Below are 20,208 nucleotides of genomic sequence, written 5' to 3'. Positions count from 1 at the left end.
AGGATCTAGCATCTTGTCTCCAGGGTGAGGGAAGGTGGGTCCCTGCCCGGGGTGGGGCTTGGAGGATAGGTTGCCCGACTTGTCGGTCCAGTGTCTGCTCTGTGACCCTGCGCCCGGCCCCTCACTCCGTGCAGGCTGAGATCCGGCCTCTGGCGGCCTCCTGCCTTCCCAGTCACCACGGCACCCCACTTGAGCCTCCATTGGAGCCCAGTTGGTCTGCGGGTTCTTTCTTTCCTCCTGGGCTCTCGTGACTCAGTTTCCCAGCAGCGTTCAGCGGCTTTGCTGGCTGCACATCTGGCCTCTACCTAAGGACGCACAGTTCGGCCTCTCGGATTTCGGGTGGACAGTGGTGGCGGCGTCCCTCCCCCCTCCCCCCGGGGCTTCCAGGCGCTTCCTGCGGGGGGGGGGGCTCCCCGGGGGCGGCGGGGCTCCCCGGGACCCCACGCACCCGCCCGCCCGCCCGCCGGGAGGAGCCCGGCGCCACGTGACCCGGCGCGGCCGCCGCGGCCCCGAAATAGCCCGGCCGGCGGTTCCGCCCCGCCCCGCCCCGGGCGCGCGGTCCGGGGAGACGCAGGCTGGGCGCGGCGCGGCGCGGGCGGACGATGCGGCTGAGCCCCGGCGCGGCCCTGCGCGGAGCACATGATGGCCATCCGGGAGCTCAAAGTGTGTCTGCTCGGGGTGAGTACCCGCCCCGTCCCCCGGGGAGGTGGGGGCGGGGGGGGGCCTGGTCCAGGGCCTCTGGGCCCGCGCCCCCGATCCGCTGCCCCGCGCCCATCCCGCGCCCCACGCCCCCCCGGATCCGCTGCCCCGCGCCCCCGATCCGCTGCCCCGCGCCCACCCCGCGCCCCACGCCCCCCGGATCCGCTGCCCCGCGCCCGCTCCGCGCCCACCCCGCGCCCCCGGATCCGCTGCCCCGCGCCCGCTCTGCGCCCACTCTGCGCCCATCCCGCGCCCCGCGCCCCGGGGATCCGCTGCCCCGGGCCCGCTCCGCGCCCACCCCGCGCCCCCGGATCCGCTGCCCCGCGCCCGCTCCGCGCCCACCCCGCGCCCCCGGATCCGCTGCCCCGGGCCCGCTCTGCGCCCACTCTGCGCCCATCCCGCGCCCACCCCGCGCCCCGGGGATCCGCTGCCCCGCGCCCGCTCCGCGCCCACCCCGCGCCCCGGGGATCCGCTGCCCCGCGCCCACCCCGCGCTCCGCGCTCCGCTGCCCCGCGCCTCTCCGGGTCTCGCCAGGCCGCGGGCAGGAGACAGCCGGGATGCGGGGCGACTCCCTCCCCAGCCGTCCAGACCCGCCCGGGGGGCCTCCGACCCCGGCGCCAGGGACGCCCCTGGGCCCGCGATCACTTCCTTCCGCAGACTGCCCCAGTTCCTCAGCGCGGGCGCCGGCCGTCTCCGGCCTTCCCCCCCGCCCCCCCATCCCACCCCGGGGCAAGGGGTTTAATTCATTAAAGCAACCCAAGCCCACCAGCCTGAAGGCGAGAAAGCGCCGCGCGCCCCGCGCCCGGGGCCCCACAGCGGACCCCCATTCCCTCCCCAACCGGGACCGTCCCCGTCCCCAGCAACTTCGGGGGCCCTTAAAACAATGAAAGAGCTATCCCCCGGAATGGGCCCCAAGAGATTCAGATAATGAGGAAGGGCATTTCCTTGGGGTGCCCGCATCCCGGTCCAGAGCTCTTCCCCAGGAGGAACAGCTGTTCTTGAGCAGCTCAGCCTTTGGCCTGGGTGCCTAGGGTGCCGCTGTTGCTCCTGGTTGGCAAATCTAGACTCCCAAACCCGTTTCCTAAAATAAGAGAGCAGGGACAGAGTAGACCTGGCCTGTGGTCTCCAAGGGCCTGTCGTTCCCCTGTCAAGACCGCACGCACAAGAGGCTTTCCAAAGACAGGGTGACTGTAGATCAGGATTGAATTGTTCCAGACAAGGGTGTGTGGGTCTAGGCTTCATCTGGGGTCTTCCCCTCCTTTGGCTGATGGTTGGAGGATGTCCTCCTCACTGCACCCACCACTGTCTTCTAAAACATGGACTTACTGCGGGAGTTGGTGTGGTTGGCTGGGAGTGGCAGGGGTTCTGGCAAAGGCCTTCCCTTTTTAGGCCAGCACAGACTCCCCTCTGTGAGCCTCAGTTGTTAGGGTCTCAGTTGTTCAGTGGTGATCTGGGCTTTCTCAGTTGAATTTTCAGTATTACAGGAGTGGAGTTCATGGGGCCCAGGCTGTCCAGACCTGGAGTCCTGGTATCCTAGGCTTCCTTAGAGCCATATCAGCCCCAGAGACACCTTCAAAGACTTACAAGGGAGAGCATGAGCATGTCCTGGGGAATCAAGGGGCAATTTTGTCATGGGTTTGATGGGTCACACTTGGCCTGGTGATAAGAGGATGTAGGAAGCATTCTTTTTTCTTCCACCACCCCCCCCCTTTTTGGACAGCACAGGCCTGTTCCATCATGACACTGTTAATTTTCATTTTCAATCTTTAGTTATGGGTCTTTATGTCTCTCTACAAGGACCAGGCCAGGAGGTAAGAGCTCAGAATCAACGTGGAGGTAAGGAAACCTGGCTCTCCTGTCCCAAGGATGAGTTGTACAGGTTTGGACTAGTACTCGCGTCACATAGTTTGTAGAATGGACACAATATCATCTTCTGTTTTAAGGCAGAGCACAATACCAGATTGTCTCTTAAGATATGTAGCACCATTTCCTGCTAATCTGTGATGAGAGGGTAGCAGTAAAGTGGAGAAACAAGGCAGCAGGAAGACATGGCTCTACTTTTTTTCTTTATCTCCAAGAATGATACATTGCTCTTTCTTTGTGCTGGTTCTATGGATAGGAATTTGAACTTGGAGAGGGGAAGAACATTGCCAAAATAGAAAAAAAAAAGTGAGTTCTGGGCAGATGTCTCCTGCCAAATCATCTGTGGCCTTCTGACTGTGTGCGTGTGTGTGCGTGCGCACGAGCGTGCATGTGCTCGCACATGTGTGGGTATGCCAATACTAGGGCTTGACTTTTCTGCTCAAGACTGCCACTCTACCACTTGAGCCACACCATTAATTCAGTCTTTGTCTTTGGAAGAGTTCTGGAAAAGCTGTTATTACATAATTATTGGAACAGGACAAGATCCAAGTGGTCTTCTGAGGTTTTGCCTGTTTGCTTTAAGATGATACAAAAAAGACATTGCTAGAAAGTTGGGGGAGAAGGATGGAAGGGCTGACATGGATCAAGATACATTATACTCACATCCTGACTCATAGAAGGGAAACCTCTTCTTTGTACAGCTATGTACTAAAATGAAACAAAGTAAATTTTAAAAAGGAAAAATGCACATGGTGTGGGTAATTTAAAAGAACATTCAAGATAAAAATGACCTTGAAGTAGAATTACTATAACTTTAAGTAGGTATTAAAACATTTTAAAGCACAAAAAGTATTTTTTAAGTTAACCTAATATAATTTAGTATTAAAATCTTGTGATTTATATGCAGATTCTAATGAACTCAGTTGCTGGAATATTATGCTGTTAGTGTTCTCAAGAAAGAAAGAGAACATTGCTTGTTTGAGGGGCAGGTTGTCTTCAACACAAGATGCCTATCACTGAATCTTCTCTTTCATCTTGCAAACAGGTTATTGCAAAAGGACTACTGCAGAAAATAGCTCAGATCAAAGGACACAGATAAAACCAGGCATTGGTGGGTTCACACTTGTAATTCTAACTACTCAGGGGGCTGAGATCCAGAGGATGGAAGTTCAAAACCAGACTGTGAGACTCTTATCTCCAATTATCCACCAGAAAACTTGAAGTGGGGTTGTGGCTCACAGTGGTAGAGTACTAGCCTTGAGCAAAAGATCTCCAGGAAAGTGCCCAGGCTCTGAGTTTAAGCCCCACAACCAGCCACCACCACCACAACAAAAAGGACACAGATAAAGTTGGAGGGCTTTTAGTTAATTCACAGGACCTAGCAAAAGCATCTTACAGGTGGTAGTGGGGAGAGACTCAGCGCTGAATCCAAATGTCCTTTCAGATTTTTTTCCAGCTCATCATCTTTATTTTTTATTTCTTAACCGTATGTCCTTTCAGAATTTTTTTTAGCAATCCCAGGTCCTTTATTCTTTGTGCAGGGAGGCTTTTCCTTTCTGGATGGAGTGTGGCATGCAACTAGCACTCAGCTTCCTGGTGTGTGTGTGTGTGTGTGTGTGTGTGTGTGTGTGTGTGTGTGTGTGCATGTAAGCCTGTGCGCTGGTGCTAGGCACGAACTCAGAGCCTTGGTCTGTCCCATAGCTTTTTGGCTTAAGGCTGGCACCCTACCATTTTGGACACTTCCAGCTAATTGGAGAAAAGAGTCTCACAGATTTTCTCACTCTGGCTTTGATCCTCAGATCTCAGCCTCCTGATTGGCTAGGATTCCAGGCTTGAGCTATACAGGTCTGTCAGCTTCCTGGATTTCAGTCATACTACACCTCCCCGAAGGTGATGGAGAATATGGACTGATAGCAATGTCTTCTGTCTCCTTGGAAAGGCTTAAGGGTGGTCTTTTTGTACCTGGTTGCTTACTTGGTGCTTGCTTAAATCCCCAGTGCTTTCAAACATGATGGTGCTGCCTTTATCTCAGGCTCCTTGCTCATGACTTTTCTCTCTTCTGTCAGGCTCCTGCCCTGGAATTGGTGGTGGTGGTGGGGTGTTCTCTCTCCTGATGTCATTTGCAGCAGTTGGAAATGAGATCAAGGTGACCCAGTGATACAATCGTCTGTTCCTAAGCCCTTCAGAATCCTAACGCCATTTTCTGGGCATGTTAGGTATGTCCGATCTTAATTCTTTGGTGAGAGTTCCCAGACCAGATTGTCAGTGGCCTGAGGAACATTGTCTGAATGGTTAGTGCTCAAGAGTCTTGGATCTATTTATGGTACCAGTGGTAATTTCTTAGCATGCATTTTTCATGTATGGACTTTCTCATGTTCCTCTGCCTGGGACAGTGTTGCAAGCCTTCATGCATGCTCTTCCCTGTGGCAAGCAAGCTGACTGGAAGCTGGCCATATTTAGGGGGTGTTTGGCCAGGAAAAGCACACTGGGAAAGAGCTGGTAGACACCCAGGACCCCAAGAGCCTCAGCCTTCCAGTTACCCCACTATGGAACCAGAGCTACTATTGTGAAACATGTAGTTTTAAAACACCCATAAAACCAGCAGAGTGCATTTTTAAAAAAAACCTAACAAAACCAATGTTGAGTCAGCAGCTGTTTCCACCTCAAAGGCAGAAACCCTTCTAGTATGCATTTTTTAACACACTTTACCACGTGGCAAAAGCACAAGAGGGAGAAAGAGAGGCCAGGGGAGAGGAGAGGAGAAAGAAGGAGAGGAAAGGAGGAGATGAGAGTATATATATGCGTGCACACCCACCCACAAGCACACTTCCGGATGGAATCCCAAATAGATTTATATTTGTGCTTTGGTTGTCTTGACAACAGTGTAGAAAGTTTTGCTGCTTCTCCAACAACCAGTGAGTAAGGGACAGCGAGGGCTCTCTGTCTCTGTGAAGCAATGCGTGGAAACATCTCTTCTTGGCTTAGCTAGCATCTAAATGGTGGCTCCTGGAAGAACAATTGCATTCCCAGGGTTCAGTGAGACATCCGGGCAGTGGGATTTTAGCTATGTACAGATTTGCACATGGAAAGCCTCTGTGATCCCCACAGGTGCCAGAACCAAAGAGCGAATAGGTTTCTGGTTGCCCAGAAGCAGGGCAACTAACGCTGTGTAACCTCCCACGGACTCCCGAGTGCTAGTGAGTCCCAGTGACTGAAACGGCTTCTAGTACTGAGTACAGTACCAATGAGTACAGTAGTGGGCTGAGGTGGTAGCTGGCTTAGGCTATTTTTTCTTAGTAAATTTAGAAAGTGAAGAGGCTTGTTTCCTTTGTGATTCTGATAACTAGAGTGTCTGAAGAGCATGGCATTGGCCGCTGATGAAGACATGTGAGAGGAAGGAGATTAAAAATAAAATGACCTTTGTTAGAGAGACGGTGGGGTCCCTGGGAGACGGAGTCAGGGTGTGAATGGAATACCAGAGTCTGGAGTCCTTGTTCCCTTTTCTCTTCCTTTTCCTTTCTGTTCCAAGAGACACCCCAGATTTCCCATTCTTGGTCCCCATGGGCGTCGTTGACTTTGCGACACCAGGAGGGTAGGCCACGGTGCCCTAGGCATGTGTGGCTGTTCTCGTTGCTGATCTGATGGCCTCTGTAGCCTCAGCAGAAGCCAGAACCTACCTGTCTCTAGCAGAGTTAACACAGTAGCTTGCCACAGCAGCCACTCAGAACACACCTAAAGCAAAAACGTTCTGTCTCTCCAGGTTCTCCTATCTAATAAGATGGCTGACAGGCAGTATCCAAGTGGAGTTGTGGCTTAAGTTGTAGAGCACTAACCTTGAGTGGAAAAAGCTAAGGGACAGTGTGCAGACCTTGAGTTCAAGCCCTAGCAACAGTGCGTGCGTGCGCGCGCACACACACACACTCACACACACTCGAGACAGAGAGAGAGGAAGAGAGAGAGGGAGAGAACTCACACGTTTTGGCTTTGTGAGATAAATTCTCACTATATAGTATAGGCTGGCCTTGAACTATTGATCTCTTACATCAGCTTCCTGAGTGCTAGGATTGCAAGGGTGCACCATCATGCTATGCAGAGTTTAAGTAGTTTAAATTGCATATAGTTTGGAGTAAGGTAATTGAAATCTTACCCTACCCTTCTCCATATCAATCTGCACACGAATCTTGGTAGCCATGTTATCTATAAGTCACTCCGTGGCCTTAATGATTATAAATCAACTGTTGTATTTTGTTAATGATGTCACAGCGCATGAGCACTGATGTGAGCCAGTCATGGAACCAAAGGGAAGCCACAAGTGCTTTGTTGTTGTTGTTTCCAGTCCTGGGGCTTGAACTCAGGCCCTGAGCACTGTCTCTTAGCTGCTTTTGCTCAAGGCTAGCACTCTACCAATTGAGCCACAGTGCCACTTCTGGCTTTTTCTGTTTATGTTGTATTTAGGAATCAAACCCAGGGCTTCATGCATGCTAGGCAAAAACTCTACCACTAAGCCACATTCCCAGCCCTGTGCTTAATTTTTGAGCTAAAATTTTCATAGGTGTATGCACAGGAAATAGAAGTGTATACAGAGTTTAGTATTCTAGGCCTACTATAGGGGGCCCTGAAATGTGCATCCATATAGAAGTAGGAGACTCCTTTTCCTGAATCACCTGAATCAGCAAAAGTAAATTGCAAACAAGACAAGATCTCCATCATTCCTAAATATTCCAGTGTGTATTATTATTATTATTATTTTGGCAGTTCTGGGCTTTGAACTCAGGGCCCTGTCCTTGCTAGGCAGGTATTCTAGTACCTAAACCACAAACCCTGTTTCTAGCATGTGTCTTTTAGTGAAAAGGACATTCTTCTACATAATCGCAACACCATCATCTCACTCCAACTTTGAACACAACTGCAATTATAATCAGAGGTAATGTGTTGCATATGTTTGATACTTCTCCAGCCTTAAAAAACAGTCCTTCCCTTCTTCTTCTACCTAACACTAGTATTTTTGAAGAATCCAGGACATTTGCTGATGCCAGTGGCTCATACCTATAATCAGTCCTGTGCTCTGGAGTTTGAGACCTGAGGACTAAAGTTTAAAGACAACTTGGGTAGAAAAGCCCATGAGACTTAACTTCAATTGGCCAGAAAAAAAGTGAGAAGTAGAGTTGTATCTCAGTGGTAGAGTGACAGCCTTGAAGGAAACTAGGCACTAGTGGCTCATGCTTGTAATCCTAGCTACTCATGAGGCTGAAATCGGAGAATCGCAGTTCAAAGACAGCCTGGGAAGGAAAGTCTGTGAGACTTTTTCTTTTTGCCAGTCCCGGGGCTTGAACTCAAGGCCTGAGTACTGTCCCTGGCTTCTTTTTGGTCAAGGCTAGCACTCTGCCACTTGAGCCACAGCGCCACTTCTGGCCTTTTCTATATATGTGGTGCTGGGGAATTGAACCCAGGGCTTCATGTATACAAGGCAAGCACTCTCCCACTAGGCCATATTCCCAGTCCTTTGTGAGACTTTTATCTCCAATTAACTACCAAAAATAGCCAGAAGTGGAACTATGGCTCAAGTGGTACGGTGCTAGCCTTGAGCTGAAGAGCTCAAGGATAGAAGCACCCAGGTCCTGAGTTCAAGCCATAGGCTTGAACACACACACACACACACACACACACACACACACACACACACACGCCCAATGCATTTGTAGTAAACCCTAAGATCTGGCCCTGCCTGCCTGACTCATCAGAGTGTCTTTCAGGCGACATGCTTGATTGAGAATACAACACAGAGATGATGTTCAGTGGTCTTATGTTTCTATCTAATCATGTATAATATTAATGTGCTCTGCCATTTATGTCTATGGCATTCAATCAAATATTAGCTTTTACCTGTATTAAGCAGGTAATAAACCAGGACTGTGGTCATATGGAGCCTATATGTTAGCAGGAAAATAGAAAAAAATAAATTAATGCCTTTGTACCCTTCACATCAAAAGATTGGGTCCAGAGATGTTTCAGATTTTGGAATTTTTCACATTTGGGGATATTAGCCTATAATTAACTTATTGAGCATTCTAATTAAAAAGTGAGATTTGAGATTCTCCAGAATCTGAAACTTTGGATGTCATGACGGTGCTCAGAGATTGCAGATTTTGAGACACTTCAGATTTCATACTATTGGATTGGAGTTGCACAGTGTGTGTGTGTGTGTGTGTGTGTGTGTGTGTGTGTGTGAGTGTATGTGTGTGTGCTGGTACTGAGGCTTGAATTCAAGGCCTTGCATTCTCCTTTAGCCTTTACCACTCAAGTCACAGCTCCATTTCGAGCTTTTTGGTGGTTAATTGGAGGTAAGAGCCCCACAGACTTTTTTGGCTGGATTGGCTTCAAACTGTGATCCTCCGATTTTAGCCTCCTGAGTAGCTAGGATTACAGGCGTGAGCCACCAGTGGGCACTCCTCCGTGCTAAGGTGGCATGTGAGCCACCAGTGGGGATGCCTAGCAAGCCAGGCAGAGGGAGGCAGGGACCAAAGGGCCCCAGAGAAGCTGGGAGCTGGGTGATGGGCTGTTAGTGTTGATTTTCTGTTGTTGTTGTTGGGGTTACTTTGATTCTGCAGCCTTTCTTCATGCCTTTGCCATGGCTTCTGAGCTGCTAAGAGGAACAGTGTTCCGAGAAGCCACAGCTGTCTTTCTTGCTGTGTAGCTTTGCCAGTAGAAATGAGAACAGGAAAGTGAGGCCTCACATGGAGTCACTGAACAGGTTTGTCACGGATTCTTGTTTCTGTGAATCTCCATCTAATGTGTGCTTTCTGACTTTTGATGCTTTGGGTCTGTTCAGCTTCTCAGGAGCTCATGAATGGAACCTCTGTTTCTTCTGTATTTAACCTTGCACTTATTTATTTATTTATGCTGGCTCTGGAACTTGAGCTCAGGACCTAGGTACTGCCCTCTTAGCTTTTTCACTCAAGGCTGGCACTCTACTGCAGTATCCTGGCCACCGAGGTGGGACTCGAACCCACGACAATAACATTACTCACACTCAGTCAGTTGGGCTAAGAGTTTTTATTTAGCTGTGCACAGAGTTTGCTCGCCACCATTGGGATGGTGAAACACAGCACTGAGCCTCAGTAGGGTTTTTAAAGGCAGAAATCACAGGTACCACACACAGGTGGTCAAAGCAAATTCAAAACAGGTTAGGCAAGCCATTTACAGAAGTGGAATCTTACGGTTAGGCTGACAGAATATTAACTCGCTTTCCAGATCAGTATAATGACTCTCCAGAAAATTTTCAGTTTTCCTGTTAGTCACAATAGCCATGACACAGAAGCTGCTAGTCTCCATTCAAGCAATCACATAGCTACAGAAGCAGAGTTAGCAGGTCCGTAGAAAAACCACATTCCACCTGCTCCCGTTGTTCAGTTTTCGATGAGGGCTTGGGTAACATTTACCAGAACGTGTCCTTGCTATCCAGCCTAAGTTTGCGCTTCCTCATTCCTCTGTCTAAGCCTGCTGTTTTTAGGGACTCAAAAAAGTGGGCTTCTTCTTTATACTTTTCACTTGGTTCCTACATCTACCACTGGAGCCCCATTCTCCTTACAACTTTCTTGGTGGTTAATTGGAGATGAGAGCCCCACGCTGGCTGTGCATGGCTATCTTCAGATCAGCCTTGTGAGTACCTAGGTTTATAGACACGGGCCACCGGTGCTTGGCGTCTTCTGCTCCCCTCAGTCCTTTCAGAGGTACCGACAAAACTCCCATGTCCAGACTATTCAGTGGGACCTGCAGGCCAGCTGGTAGAAGACAAGGTGTGATCTCAGTCATACAGTCTTTGCTGTAACAAAAAAGCTGAAGAAACAATTGGAGGGAGAAAAGATTTACTGATTTCAAAACCTTCCATGGTTGGCTGACTCTGTACTTTCTGGGCATGTGGTAAAGCAGAGTGCCGTGGCACAATTGTTCACCTCGTGGTGCCCAGAAGCAGAGAGAGAGACAGAGACAGAGAGAGGGGGAAAGGGAGAGAGAGAGAGAGAGAGAGAGAGAGAGAGAGAGAGAGAGAGAGAGAGAGAGAGAGAGAGAGAGAGAGAGAGATATCAAAAGGGGCCCAGGACAAGATATAGCCCTCAGCTAGGTATCTCCTACTCAGAAGGCTGAAATCTGAGGATTGAACTTTGAAGCCAGCCTGAGCAGGAAAGTCTGTGAGACTCTTATCTCTAATAGGTTGCTCAGAAAAAACCAGAAGTAGAGCCAGAAGTGGATTAATGGTAGAGCACTAGCTTTGACCAAAAAGAAGCTGAGGGACAGTTCCCAGGCTCTGAGTTCAAGCCCCAGGATTGGCACACACACACAAAACAAAACCTAGAAGTGGAACATGCAAGGTGGGGGTGTGTCAAGGGGAGACAAGTGAAGGTGGGATGAGGGAGAGATTGCAGTCAAGAATGCATGGAAAAGTGGGGGAGGGGCGGGGTGAAGGGGGTGAGAATGTTGGAGGGGGACACTGATCAATGCATTGTATTCATAAACTGCTTTGTTGAATGGCATCTCCTTTGTACAACTACTTAGTTATAATAAAAAACGTAAATCTGAAAGTGGAGCCATGGCTCCTGTAGTAAGGGACCGGCCGCGGGTGAGAAAAGCTAAGGGACAGCAACCAGCCTTGAATTCAAGCCCCGCTACTGGCACACATACTTTCTTCAGCTACCCCCACCCTCAAGTTTCCAGTGCCAGTATTGTCACATTATGAATCCATCGGTGGCTGAGCCCCTTGACTAGGGTGAATCCCTAAAGATCTAACTACTTCCCAGTGATTGGACCTCCCAGCTTGGGACTAAGACTTCACTGTATGAGTCTTGGTGGGGACCATTTCATATCCAAACCATAGCACAAGGGAAATAATCTCCTCTTTGTGTTCTCTTTTTTTTTTTGAATAAGGTCTCTTTGTATCAATGTATTTGTTTTTCGGAGAAAAAAAGTTAGCTGAATTCTCCAGTGTCACTCCCTTTCTGCTTGCATCGCACCACTGACCTACTTAGAATCTTCAATGTGATGATTGTCCCAAGGTGCCTTTATCTAAGTTTCCCTAGGAAAGGAAGCTTCCCTAGGAAGGGAGAGAGGGCGGGGAGGACACTGGAGGGAGAGGGGGAGAGAGGAAAGAAGGGAAACAAGAGATAGGACACATAAACACACACACAGGCGCGCGTGCACCTTCCTCTAAACTGGAAAAGAACAAAGTGTCCCTCCTTTGTTTTTGTGGTCAAACTCTTGATCAAAGAATTTACACTGAGGGAACATTTGGTTAAGAAAGTCTATTTCCTTCTTTCCTTCATTTCTTTCTTCCTTCCTGTTTTTGGTATTACTGAAATTGGTACTCATGCTTGTTTGGGAGGCACTCTACTGCTTGAACCATGCCTCAGCCCTTTTTTGTTGTGGGTTGTGGGGCTTGAACTCAGGGCGTGAGCACTGTCCCTGAGCTTTTATGCTCAAGGCTAGCGCTCACACTTTGAGCCACAGCTCTACTTCTGGTTTTTGGTAGTTAATTGGAGATAGGAGTATCACAGACTTTCCTGCCTAGGCTGGCTTTGAACTGCGATTCTGAGGTTTCACCATCCTGAATTGCTAGGATTACAGACCCAGTCCCTAGCCCTTTTTGTTGTAGTATTTTTTTTTTTCTTTTTCTTTTGGCAGTACTTGGGTTTTGAACTCCAAGTCTTGTGTTTTTAGACAAGTGTCCTGCTGCTTGAGCCACATCCCAGCGTTTTTTTTTTTTTTTTGCTCTATAGGGTCTCACTTTTATTTTTTTCCAGGACTGGCCTCAGACTGTGATGATCCTACTTATGCCACCAATGAAGCTGGGATTGCAGGTGTGAGGTCACAGTCCCCAGTGTCTCTTGCACTTTGTACTTGGGCTGGCCTCGAACTGCTGTCCTCCTGATCTAACATTTCTGAGTTGGGGGGAGGGGGAGAGGCCTGAGCCACTGCATGCAGTTCTGCTTTTTATTATAGGATCGGCATTCTGCCTGCTTTCTTCTTCCGTGGCTCCATTCTTTTTGGCTGGCAGTCTTGTTTCCTTCTGTCACTTCTCTCGCGAACCCTCTGGCATGTCTGCTCTGGAAGTGGCACCAGGGCCTGGAGGCTGTTGCAGGATGTTGGGTCCAGGGCTGCATTTCACTGTCCCATACTCAGCTCGGCGATTTCATGCCAGGGTGCTCAGCAAGTGGCTCGAGAGTAACTCCCACACTCCATAAATTGTGTGGTTTTCGGCTGGGGATATGGCCTAGTGGCAAGAGTACTTGCCTCGTATACATGAAGTCCTGGGTTCAATTCCCCAGCACCACATATACAGAAAATGGCTGTGGCTCAAGTGGCAGAGAGCTAGCATTGAGCAAAAAGAAGCCAGGGACAGTGCTCAGGCCCTGAGTCCAAGCCCAGGACTGGCAAAACAACAACAACAACCAAATTGTGTGATTTTCGTTCCAAGCACAACAAAAAAGGAATCTCTATAAAGTCCTAGGATGAGCCAAACACTGGTGGCTCAAGCCTGTGACGTTAGCTCCCCGGGAGGCTGAGAGCTGAAGATCTCCGTTGGAAGCCGGCCCTGGCAGAAAATATGATGGGACTCTTATCGCCAATGAACTACCAGACAGCCAGAAGTGAGGGTGTAGTTCAAGTGGTAGAGTGCCTGCCTTGAGTGAAAAAGCCAAGCAAGGAGAGTGAGGCTCTGAGTTCAAGCCCTAGTACCCCAGTACTGACACATTAAAAAAACTAAAAGTTCAGGAATACAGGGAGAAAACTTGAGTGTCTCTCACCATTCCCTCACGGATACCGGGTATGTGGGGTTTCTGACTGTGTTATGTCAGCTCTCACAAATTGGGGGCTCCGTCCCTGAGACTGCTCCTATTCCACTTCAGGGTCAACCATCCTTTCTGCCTTGAAATTATTTAATTCACCAGCATGGCTCAGAAAGCTCAGGGAAGCCCCTTTGCTGCTTTATTATAAAGGCCTTTAAAAGGATCGAGATGTAGAGACGCACAGGTCAGGTGACAGTGGGAGAAAGGTGCTGCGCTTCCATGCCCACCCTATGTGCCCTGTCTACCATGTGTTCCGATTTCCAGAAGCTTCTAACCTGTCCTCTTGGTTTGTGCGGAGACTTCATCACAGAGCACTCTTTGCTACATAATTTGCCATGATGATCCACTTAACGCTTTACCCCCTCTCTCCCTCCCACAGACTGAGGGTAAGGTTGCAAATCCTAACCCTCTAGTCCCATTTTTCAGAGGACTGGCCTCATCCTGAAGCCACTTAGGGACTACAGTTCACCAATCTACTCATTCACCACCCCCCCCCCCCGCAATGTCACTGCAGATCCTAAGAATTTTAGAGGGAATGTACACACACACACACACACACACACACACACACACACATTTTTTCCCATGTCAGAAAACATGTAACATATGCTAACATATAATGGACCAGGCATCGTGAGGGGTAAATAGAAACCCTTGGTTATCAGACATGTATTATTACATGGAGTAATACATAGAGTAGGCTCAAAAAATAAGGGACTTTGGCCAGGCACTGGTGGCTCAAGCCTGTAATCCTAGTTACCTAGGAGGCTGAGAACTGACAATTGAGCTTTAGGATATCCCAGACAAGAAGGCTTATGAAACTCTTTATTTCCTATTAATCACCCCAAACCTAGAAGTAGAGCAGTCACTCAGTTGGTAGAGTGCTGACCTTGATTGGAAAAAACTAAAGAACAGCACCCAGGCCCTGAGTTCAAGCCCTAGTACTGGCATTAAAAAACAAAAACAAAGAAAGAAACTGCTCTTGAGCTTTCTAGTCTAGCCAGAAACTTATAATAGGCCTTGGTTTAACATAACTTGCTGAACTTGGGAAAAGTAATGGCTTCACAGCTGAGGAGATGGCCTGTGATGGGAAAAGCAGCGCTGCAATTTGGGGGTGAAGGTGGGCTGAGGCGCCCTCTGAGAGCTGGGGGAATTGTAAGGGGAGGTTAGAACTGAACAAGGCTGTCTGGGAGTGCAGAGTCTCACCTGCCCTGCTGGGTCCTGTACGGGAAGACTTTGAGCACACCCCCAGTGCCGAAGTAGCTTCTTGTGTGGAGCCAGGGACAGGTTTGAGCTTGAAAATCATTTGTTCTTTCTTCTTTTTCTTTTCAGTATTGCTTTTTTTAGTAAGCATATACTACTTGTTTACAAAACTGTTCTGCAGGGACCACGAGATGTTTGGTGTGTGTGTGTGTGTGTGTGTGTGTGTGTGTGTGTGTGTGTGCTGGTAACAGGGCTAGAACTCAGGGCCTCTCATTTGACTTGCTTGCTCATAGCTGGTACTCTATTACGGGAGCTCTATGTTCAGCTCGATATTTTACTGGTTAATTGGAGACAGGGTTTTGCATATTTAAAAAAATAATTCCTTATTTTGAATGTTTTGTTTTCATTTTGCCAGTTTAAATTTTTTTATACAAAAGGAGATTGAAGTTCATGAACATTTGATTCTTGACATGTTTAAAGAAATATTCAATGATACCACTGGTACTAACTTTACATGTGTAAATTTAGAAAAATCAACCTAGATTAAAGATGCAATAAGGTCTGTCTTGCATATTTTCCTACCTAAGTTATATTTTTTATTATCTTTAAGTAATGTACAAAGGGGTTTCAATTTCACAAATCAGATTATGAGCACAATGCATCTTGATCAATGTCACCCCTTCCGTTATTCTTTCCCATCTTTTATGCCCAGGCTGGCTTTCGATTGAGACCCTCTGACCTCAGAGCTCTGAGTAGCTAGGATTATAGCAATAAGCCACCGGCACCTGGCTGTTTGTTTGCCTTTGTTGCTGTGAATTGAACCTGGGACCTTGCAAATACACTAACCTTCAGCTACCCTCCTGACCCCGATGTTCTGTTTGGGGAAAAATAAATGTAGTCATATCCTGTGTCTTCTAGGCCATCATCCTGTAACAGAACTCTGTGTCACAGCTTTAACAGCCATCCACTGGCCTTGGAAGAGAGAAAGGAAGGAGGCAGAATTACTAAGAAATTGTGCTCTAGGCCACACGAGGACCAGGTGACTGTTGGGGAGGTGCCAGAGGTGTTTTCGGAGTGCCTGCTGTATGCCAGGCACCTTTCTTGTGCCGGAAGTGATGAAGGTCACCATGCTACCTCGTCTCCTAGAGCTGAAACCTTGGGTGCCCTGCAGATGCTGAGTGTGATTGGTAGGGCACAGCTGAGGGACTTGTAAAAGGCCTTGTGAAAGTTCCACCCACGAGGCACCGGGACCGTGGTCCTGGTGTCTATAGCTGTGGTCTACAGGTAGAGGGGACAGAGCCAGGGCTGGGTGGGAATCCTGGTGAGCTGCAGGGTATCAGGCAGACAGTTAGCTGGGGTGAAGAGAGGAAGCAGAGGAGGGGGAGTGGCACAGGAAGTGGGGACAGCTTGTGACCTGGTCAGTGAAGGGAGCTGTACATTCGGAGGAACTTTTGTTTTGTGTTTGGCGCTGGTACTCAGTCTTGAACTCAGGGCCTGGGCACTTTGCCTTAGGTTTTTCGCTCAAGGCTGGCATGCTACCGCTTGAGCTACACCACCGTTTTTAACTTCTTACCGGTAAGTTGAAGATGAAAGTCTCACAGACTTTCCTATCTGGGCTGTATTTGAACTGCGGTCCTCAGATCTCATCCTGTTGAGTAGCTAGGATTACAGGTGTGAGCTCCAGGCTCCCCGCTTGGCTCACCTTTGCTCAGCATGTCCTTTGCAGCCCTGTGGGGGGTGGACCGCAGGAGGGTGCTGGGAGCCTGGAGGCGACAGTGATTTCCAGAGCCGGGCCCCTCCCTCTCAAGTTCCGAAGGAGGAGATGACAGGTTGGGTGGCATGGGAGGATCTCGTGGTGCCAGAGTCATGCTGACCTCGGAATCCACCTGCAGCAGCAATGGGGCCCATCGTGGGAAACTCACATTCACTGGATGCCACGGGATTTTATAGCTTGATCCCGTGCATTTGTGTTAGTGTGTTATTTTAGAATAGCATAGTTTCTGTGTACTCTTAGTATTTGTGCATATTCACACCATAAAATAGTTTATGGCTACATTGGGGTCCATGGGATAGCTATCTTGAAGGGTCCTGGTAAGCCCTGCTCTATGGGTAGCAGGGCGCTATGGGTAACGAGGCCTCTGGCCACAGCAGGAACCAGCAGGTACAACCTGGAGGAGTGCTTTGAGGACGGCCCAGGGTTCTTATGCTCTTCCTTCAGTAGGGACCCCAGCTTTACATTCCATTACTTTCTCTGACATCACAAAACTGACTTGACCTTGAAAATCCTAAGTGCACCTACCAGTCTCATGGACACTTGAAATGTCAAGGGTGATGTGAACAAATCATTAGGTTTTTCATGAAAGAATTTTATAGGCATGTGACTAGTTAAAGAGATTCTAAAATAGTTTTTTTTTTAAAGAAGAAACCATTAATAAACAAGACAGTCAATTTTTTTAAACCCACCTAAAAATTAATTCTTCTTAGTAAGAATGAATGTGTAATATTGTCTGTTAAGCTAATATGAATTTGCATGTTGTTGATTTTATAATCAAACATAATTTGGGGGAAGACAGTAATAGGGACAAACTCAGGGGGTTTTGTGCTTGCTATGGCTCGAGACAGATACAGCTTCAAATATAGTTTGTTTTGTGTGTGCTGAACTCAGGGTCTGGGTGCTGTCCTGTAGGTATTTCACACAAGGCTAAGGCTCTACCACTGAGCCACAGCTCTGCTGCTGGCTTGTTAGCGGTTAACTGGAGATAAGAGTCTCATGGACTTTCCTGCCTGAGCTGACTTTGAACTGTGGTCCTCAGATCTCAGCCTCCTGGGTGGCTAGGACTATGGGTGTGAGCTACCAGTGCCAACCCTAACCATCAACATTTTTAAAAATGCTGTGGTTGGGTGAATCACATGGCTGTACATTTTACTTGCTTTGGGCTTTGCTTCTGATTTGCTCCTTAGAGCTACTGTGTCACCCAACAGGAGTCTCACAAATTTCCTGCTCCAGACTGGCTTTGAACTGTGATCCTCAGGATAAGGTGACCCTTCTCAGGCAATGAACAAGACCATTATACTGCAAGGAACGTTTTCCTATGTCCTTGACTTCTTCCATATTGAAAAGATCCCGGGGTGGAAGAAAAACAGTAATTATAAGCTCACAAGCACTGCAATCATTTGTCATGGCTCCTAGCATGGGCCTTGGTGATGTCAGTAGTAGTTGAGAAAGTCTGGCACAGAGCCCGGGGCGGAAGCCAGAACTTGCCTTTCCCACTCAAGGAAGCCTTTCAGAAAGCCTGTGATGAAGGAGGGCGTCACTGGACATCACAGATGAGCTTGTCATCACTGGGGTCCACAGCAGTGGGCATGGGCTGAGAGGTGCCACAGCCCACCGATGTTTCACAACCCGCCGTCAGCTAGCTGAGCACTTCTGACTTGGGGTTCCTCATGCAGTTTCTGTCTGATGATGGATGAAGCCGCGCGCTAGTAGCTCACGCCTATAATCCTAGCTACTCAGGAGGGTCTGGTCTGCCAGACAAATCCAGGAGACTCTTATCTCCAATTAACTACCAAAAAGCCAGAAGTGGAGCTGTGGATCAAGTGGTAGAGGGCTGGCCATGAGTGAAAAGCTAAGTGAGAGGGAGAAGCCCTGAGTTCAAGCCCCAAAACACACACACATGCACACATGCATGTACACACACACACACACACACACACACACACACACTCGGTAGAATGCCAGCAAGAAAGCCAAGTGAGCACGAGGCCCTGAGTTCAAGCCCCAGTGCTAGCACCAAAATAAAAAGGTCACTCAACCCAACCGACAGTCATCTTTAATCAGTCCTGGTGACTGAGTACTGTCCATATGCAACAACACCAAAGGTCTAGGAAGGGTAGGCTCTATCGCTCATGGGGAAACTGAAGCTCAAGTTACATCACACTCACAAGGCCTGCTTGCTTCAGGAGAACAGCTCACTTTGTGTTTCAAAACTCAGCGCACAGCACTTCCCTCTGCAGCAAACTTTAACGATAGTCACCATAGTCATGTTACTCTTTCTATACCTGCATGAAGTTGAGAGCACAGCTACTTGAATAGAATGGCAGTTACAAGAAATAAATAAGATAGCAGGGTCAGAACTAAGTTGAATTTTAGGACTCAGATGGCATTGACTGCTGGTGCTTTGCTACTTCCAGAGTAGAAGGAACTCGCCTCACCCGGTGTCACAAGTATGTGGCAAGTCTTTTAGTTCACAATAGTTGGTCACTTTGTGTTATTTTTCTTACTGATTTGTAAGGTGGTTGGGGTGTGTGTGTGTGTGTGTGTGTGTGTGTGTGTGATTATAGAGGGGCTGGAACTCAGGGCCTAAGCACTACTGTCTCTTAGATTTTTCCACACAAGGTTGGCACTCTACCACATGAGCCACAGCTCCATTTCTTAGCCTTGAACTCTTGATTCTCATGCCTCAGCCTCCTGAGCACCTTGTTCCACCATGCCTAGCCGCAGAATGTCTTTTCATTCTGGTGTGCAGAAGCTTTTTAATTAAACACAATCCCATTTGTTGGCATTCAGTTGATGTTGACTTTAAGGCACCTCAGTTAATGCAACCCTGGTGGGCGGCTAACTTCCCAGCACAGAGCACTGGGAGCACTGGCTAGAGTGATTCTTGGCCCAGAAATGCAATGGCTGATGCGTTTGAATGAGTGGAGAAAACAAGCAGGTGATTAGTTTCACTGTTTCCCCCAGTCCAGAACGTGGGTTACATCCATCATGTAAATTGTAATACTTTCTACCTCATTGTGCATGGGGCCACTTCTACTGAAGTTAGTCCAGAAATTCTCAGTCAGTGGCAATTGGGAATCTAAATATGAGGATAAATGGAGCTTAACTTACAATATAGTCTGTTGACCATGGTCTGAGGTCCTAAATCTGCTCTCTTGCTTTTCCTCTGGAAATGCACACTCTGGGAATCACTGTGGATACCAGAGCAGAGCTTCGGGTGGGCGTCAAGAGTGGAATATTCGGCACTCCTCGCGATGGATGGGAAGATGGCGCAAGGCCAGCTGATGGCTAGCTCACAGCACTGCTGATGGGGATTCCAGAAGCCTGGGGTCTTATTGATTCTGGTTAATTACTCAGTCTAAAATCTGATTCCTCTATTCTTTCTGGATTTCCAGCTCGAACCCCATACTATTTTATAGGTCCTGGGTAGCGGCAGAGATTGGCCCAAAGCTAGATACAGGCATGACTCTGGGACACTGTCAAAGCCTCTGCTTCTTGCACTATTGGTTGGATTCCTGGGCTTTGGGGGGCTGTCTCCAGTATCCTTCTCAGCTAACTTTTCTGTCAGTATGTCTTCAAACTGGCTGGCTTTCAATAGATCTCAGATCTCAGCCTCCCAAATAGAAGGATAACAGACATGAGTCACTGGCTCCTGGGTGCTTTTCACCATCTGAAGATAAGCAACACCTTTGCCAAGATGCAAACGTGTAGTTTTGGCTCAAACATCTCGTTCCTAAGCCACTACGATGGGTTGGCCTCATCTTTGTCCTGTCTAGACCATCTACAACCAGAGTCAGTCCAGCCTCCTTCTAGTACTGTAGCCTACACCCA

The 20,208-nt window shown here is 48.6% G+C and overlaps 1 protein-coding gene across 1 annotated transcript in view; it reads left to right on the top strand.

The window, feature by feature from the left end:
• Positions 1–593: 593 nt before the first annotated feature.
• Positions 594–20,208, top strand: part of Rab31 (RAB31, member RAS oncogene family) — a 120,699-nt gene continuing 101,084 nt past the window's right edge. Inside the window, exon 1 of the mRNA XM_048363108.1 lies at positions 594–678. Within this exon, the coding sequence (XP_048219065.1) occupies positions 640–678 (39 nt within the window). The 5' untranslated portion in view covers positions 594–639. The remainder of the gene's footprint in view (positions 679–20,208) is intronic.

The sequence above is a fragment of the Perognathus longimembris genome, chromosome 15 (assembly GCF_023159225.1).
Source record: "Perognathus longimembris pacificus isolate PPM17 chromosome 15, ASM2315922v1, whole genome shotgun sequence".
In the NCBI taxonomy this organism is placed as follows: Eukaryota; Metazoa; Chordata; class Mammalia; order Rodentia; family Heteromyidae; genus Perognathus; species Perognathus longimembris.
The sequence above is the reverse complement of the archived record's forward strand: the minus strand, read 5'-3'. Positions and strand labels throughout refer to the sequence as shown.